A 6,041-nucleotide genomic window follows, 5' to 3' on the forward strand; every position below is an offset into this window, starting at 1 on the left:
CTGTGATGATCCCTGCCAGCTCCCTCAACACCCTTGGGTGGAGGGCATCTGGACCTGCAGATTTAAAAATATCTAGCCCTTCCAGAAGATCCCACACTGCATCTGCACTGGCTAAAGGCTTGACAGAGCTATCCCCAAGATTGTCCCTACCTCTGGTAGGTGGGATATCCCGGTTCCTGTTCAGGAAAACAGAGGCAGAGAAACTGTTAAAAATATCAGCTTTCTTGTCTGGCGTGGCCACCAGATTACCATTTGTGTCTTGCAGGGGCCCTACATTGCCTGGTGCCCTCTTCTTGCTCCCAATGTACTTGAAAAAGGACTTTTTGTTGTCCTTAATCCTGGACACTAGCCTGAGTTCCATCTCTGCCTTGGCCTTCCTAATAGCCCTCCTACACTACTGGGCCGAGGAGGAGTACTCCTCCTTGGTGATAGTTCCTCCCTTCCACTGGTTGTACGCCTTCTTTTTAGTCCTCAGGCATTGCTGAATGCCCTTGCTGAGCCAAGGGGGTTTCTGAGCACTCTTACCCCCCTTGCTTCTCTCAGGGACTGTTATCCTTTGGGCCTGGAGGATCGCCCCCTTAAGGTACGACCATCCCTCATGGGCTCCCGTCTCCTCTACCTTCTGGGCCCTTCATGCCTCCCCCACTAGTCTCCTAAACTCATTGAAGTTGGCCCTTCTGAAGTCAAGGGCTTTAGCATCTTCATGGCTTTCTGACAATTCTCAGTGGCAAAGTGATAATCACTAGGGTGCGCAAAGCAGGCCCTATTTGATTTGGATTTGGCCTGAATCAGGGACAGTTATTCAATTTGTTGATTCAGATCACTGTCCCTGATTCAATTCAGCCAGATCTTAATCTGAAGATTCGATGCTGATTTGGAGAATCAGTGACTCGGACACAGACACAGATGTAAATGTTTTTTGTTTTTTTTTACATACTTTGAGGTACCAGCGTGGCTTGTGAATGCTGCAATGCTGGGGTGCATGAAGCATCCCACAGGAGTGCGGGGGTGGGGTGGGGGCCCTGCATGTGCTTGGTGGTGAACCTGGAAGTGGGCCGGAAGTACTTCTGGGCTATTTCTGGGTCTGCCGGGGAGCGTGCTGGAGGGCCTTCCTATGCCTCCTCCTGGCTTGGCGATCTGCCATGGCAGGGACCCTGGATGCCCTCCCCTAGGCCCAGAGGCACCAGTTGCCGAGCTGGGGGAGCACGGAAGGTGGGGGGGGACAGCATGCTCCCAGGCGGACCTGGAGGTGGACTGAAAGTGTTTCTGGTCCTCTTCCAGGTCTGCTGCCAAGCGTGCTGGGGAGCATCCCCCTGCTTCTGTGGGATACTCCATGCACCCCAGCATCACAGCATTCACGAGCCGCCTGCTACCTAGAGGTATGTAGAAAAAATATTTAAAGCTGTGTCTATGTCTGAATCTCTGAATCTTTCTGAATCTGTCCAAATCGATTCAGAGAGTACCGATTGGTTTCGGAGAGATTTTAGAGAAAGAACTCTCTGGTTCTTTCCTTCGTACTTTAACTGGAAGCCTTAAAATGCTGAGTAAAATGATTCCTACCATGGCAACAATCACACCTTTTGATCCTATCAGCAGGGTGCACGACTTTCACATCAGGGCTCAGAAACTCTGAGTCCTGATATGAAAATCTGAACATCCAAACATGCTTCTTTTTATCTATCCTTCATTTTGCCATAAAATAATCCAAGTAAATATTAGGTATCTTAAAAAGTAATCAAATTAACAATCTCTTCATCAGTGGCATGATAGACATTATATATTAGGGAAGATACTCTGAATCTTCTCACTACAAATACTTTTGCAATCTTTTTGCCTTTCAGTTTCAGAGTTTTTCAGTTTAAAAAAATTAATCCCTTTTCAGAAGGAAATGTGTGTACATTTTTGCCAATCTATTTTTCTTCTGGGGGCAATAATTCTTACAGCATCTGTACTTGGAAACATTTCTCAGTATTTTTAGAATTCACACTGAGAGCTGGATAAACTAATCCCAATTGCTCCTCAAAGTCGGAAGTGTAACTTCTGGATACAGTGTAATTTCTTGTAACATTGAAAAGAAGCCTCCTGTTTCTTTTTCCAGGATAAAACAGACTGTGATATTTTGAAGTTAAAATCAGTTTACTTTTCATCTAAATTTTAAAAATGATGAACTTCTCCTTATGTCAGTGCAGATGAATCTGCATTTTTACTGGCTTTCAGAACTGAAAATCTCTCACAGTTAAACATTCATTAACCTTTTTATCTTTCCTCTCCCAACATGGTACACTGCTTGTCTGGAGCTGCCCTCTGCTGATAGTTTTATTGAACTACATATTCCAGTTTCAGACTGTGGTGAAATGCAGGGAGTGATGTCTATAATTAGAAACAAAACTAAGGGACTGATTCAGGGACGTGCTTACCACCACCCTCAACAACCAGTGCTGATGAGTACTGGTTCATGAGTACTGAAGATGATCAGCTCCCACCAAAACTGATCAGCGCTCCTCACTAGCCTAGGTTGTAACTCAGAAAGTAATAAAAGTGATCCTAAATCTAATTTTTTGCCTGTATTTACATAATTTTTCACCTCCTCAGACACAACATATATGAAATACCTGTGCTGGAACTAGCCTTTTTTTAAAGCAACTCAGCAGACAGGGAAAAACCTAAGTGATTAAGGCTTGAAGGAAATGCTATCTTGTACTGTTCTAAAAAAATATTCTGTTGTATGAATGTGCATATGATTTTGTGTCAGTCACATAGGAATAACTCAGATTCTCTGGGAAACATAGGTTTAGTAGTGTAACTGGGAGGGAACAAATAGGGCACCAGCCCTCGGCACAAAACTGGGCATTTTAGCCAGTCTCTGATATCTCATTGTTTCAATTAAACATGGATAAAATAATAGGAAACCCCAATCCTAAAGCCAATGTACTGTCCTATTTCTTTATCCTCTCTACATTACCCAAACCCATAACCTGTAAATCATCTTCACTCCTTTTCTATGACCTACTGGTCAAGCCTGTATACAAACCTAGCTTCATATTCCTCCATGTTTCTAATATTTGTCGATTCACATGGCCAAAATATTTAGGTAAGGTCTCATCACTTCTTGTCTTGATTACAATCTCCTTCTTTCTAGCTTCCTTGGATATTAGTCCATGTGGCTTGTACTAGAAGCCCATATAGCTGCTGAGATCAGCATTCTTACCTCTTGATTTGAGTTCTTTTTAAATCTACTTTCTCAAGCCCTTTTGGTTCATCTTGTCATTATGGCTGTTAGGTGGAAGGGGTATGGAGGAGACAGACTCCTTTGTTATTTCGAAAATGTTGACACTTCATGTCAAAGATGGACATGTTACAAAATGCTAGGAACTAATTTAAACAAAGGAATAAAGGAGGCTCTAAGAGTATTTGAGGTGTAACAACTTTTTTTTTTATAAAAGAAGATAGGAAAAACTATTAAAGACACGTAGTGGAATTTCTAAGGCTATATTAATGTTTGTTTTGTAAAAGTTATTACAGTTAACAGCACAATAAAAATATATTCCACACCTTGCTTAATGTCTTACAAAGAGGAGAAAAGTCTTTAATATTTGGAAGAGAGAATCAATAATTTTACAGTTCTTTTCTTCTTTCACTATTAAAATACCTGTTCATGCGACCACGTCCGTTCTGAGCCATCCTTCACACAGACATCTAATCTTAGTTCAGTCCCTGTGGCCCCATGTTTACTGTCAACACAGAGATTGGCTGCCACATTTCGAATCTGTAAAACCAAAAAACGATATTTCACATTACACTAAGATGCAGAATACAACTTCCTAGGACATAGGAGTTTGAAATTTGACTTAGTTATGGTTTAGTTAGATTACAGGGATAGATACACACCTCTTACTTATTTATGTTTACTGACATATTCCTTTGCAATACTGTTTCTTGCAGAAGACCTTGAAACATTGCATTAAGAAATCCAGGTTAGGTATTTTGTGGAATAGTGCTGGGAACAGAGACTGGACATTTGGGGAGGGGGGAGTCATCAAAGTTTACTTTTACTTTTTTGCTTTTGCAACCTAAATAATCCAGCTCAAGCTCATTCAAAGGAAAAACCATCTGTTCCTATCTCTGACTCTTATAGTTTTCTGAAGCTTAGATGCAAACCATTCTTATTTTGACAATAACAGGTCACATCTATACAAGACATTTACTGCAGAGTGGAGTAATTCACTCCTCAGTAAAGCATCAGGGTCCACATATGCAGTGCTATTAGGCCGGAGTAAACTAATTAACTCCACTGTAGGATAGTACTACCAAACACAAAAACTATCCTATGGGGGAGTTATTTACTCCACTGCAATGCATGTGTAGATGCTGACCAGGGCTGGCTAGGGCATGAAGGTATACCAGTGAAGGGCTGTCTACTGGCTAGCCCCTCACTGAAGCACCCTTGTGCCCTAGCCAGCCTCTTCACAGTACGTTGAGACGGGTTGGAGCAGCCCCAGGTTTACAAGCTAACCCCACCGGGGCCCCATCAGCTGGGGCTGCTCTACCATGGCTCAACATACTGCAGTCCTGGGAGCATATGTGCCTGGGACTAATAAACTCCAGCACAAACTATGCCGGAGTTTATTGTATCAAATTAATTTCATGTGTATATGCACCCACATTGTTGCAGATATGATCACATACTAATGTTAAATATACAAAGTCTTAAGAAACACTTATATTTGCACTAAGTGTGTGGAGCATGTTCTGTCCATATGGATTGTGAGCCACTGAACTTACCCATAAAGGGAAAATAGCACTTTTGAGATTGCAGGTAACTTACTGTTCAGTAATAATTAGTCCTGCATTTTCAATCAGACCACATACATGGCACTGATGCTGTTCTTGGAAAACAGGAATAAAAGAGAGTCGTGTGGAGAGTGCCACTGATAACAAGAAAAGGTGCCAGATTTGGGTTCTTAAACTGTATTATTTAAAAATATCAAACAACTCTGCATTGTGGAACTCGATATTAAAGAAAAAAAAAGAAAGCATCCCCTTTAGAGCTGTATACAGAAATCTAGCACATGGGCAGAGTCACATACAGATTATACATCCACAATACATTTCAAGTGCATATAGTCTGTAACTTTGCTTTACCTAGGCATTGTAGACTGAAAAAAAGAACACAGAATTGAAAGACGGGAACTTTTGAATTCAAATCTTGGCTCTGGCCAATGACTTACTTAGCGACTGTGACTTGCAAATTTACTTCCTCTACCAGCTTATCCCCATATAAAATAGAGAAACTAATAATAATGACCTACCTACTTGCAGTGCTGCTGTAATGGTAAGTTAGTTATTGCTTGTACACTATGTGTAACTGTTATTATTTTAGTTGCCAAGAGGCCTGTAAAAGGAACTGGTTGTGTAGCATTAATGTAGTGTGTGACCTCACTGGAAATCTGCACTGAAGTTGTGAACATTACTGATGACTTCGCAGGCAGGCAGGAGCTAAACAGAATTTAACCCTCAAAGAAGTGTGAGGAAGTCTCAAGCTATTTTCAAAGGCAGCACCTGGTATAGACTCAGGACAGAGCTCTATAAACCATGGAAGGATAATTCAGACCAGTGCAAGTCATTTGAAGGTTTTAAAGAAGGAAATACACCTTCCCTTTAGGCCTTCTGGGATTTTGATACAGAGGAAAAATTGGAAAAGGATTTAAAGAGAACAAGGCAATCCTGGATGATCACTCTCTTTTGTAGAGAAAGAAGATATAAGGGAAAGCTGAACTTACGGCAACTCAGCTGAGATCAGTTGTTATCTATAGACTATGACACCCAATTAGCTTCTATGTCTGGCTTCATCTTGTGGAAAGAGGTGGTTATGGAGACAGAAATATTATTGTATAAACAATAGAGTGTACATAAATATACATTATTTTACAGAGATTATATAAATAAGTAACTGAGACTGGGAGATGTAAAGTACATATCAAGATGCCATGAAAATCACTGCAGAGAATTAAATCCAGTATTTCAGAGGTTTTGAGCATTCC

The 6,041-nt window shown here is 41.2% G+C and overlaps 1 protein-coding gene across 1 annotated transcript in view; it reads right to left on the reverse strand.

The window, feature by feature from the left end:
* Positions 1-6,041, reverse strand: part of GALNTL6 (polypeptide N-acetylgalactosaminyltransferase like 6) — a gene marked incomplete at its 5' end in the record, with an annotated part of 168,587 nt that overhangs the window by 14,944 nt on the left and 147,602 nt on the right. The window contains one exon of the mRNA XM_006022236.2: positions 3,650-3,766. Coding sequence (XP_006022298.1) covers positions 3,650-3,766 — 117 coding nt within the window. The remainder of the gene's footprint in view (positions 1-3,649; positions 3,767-6,041) is intronic.

Source organism: Alligator sinensis, unplaced genomic scaffold (genome assembly GCF_000455745.1).
Source record: "Alligator sinensis unplaced genomic scaffold, ASM45574v1 scaffold211_1, whole genome shotgun sequence".
Taxonomy (NCBI): domain Eukaryota; kingdom Metazoa; phylum Chordata; order Crocodylia; family Alligatoridae; genus Alligator; species Alligator sinensis.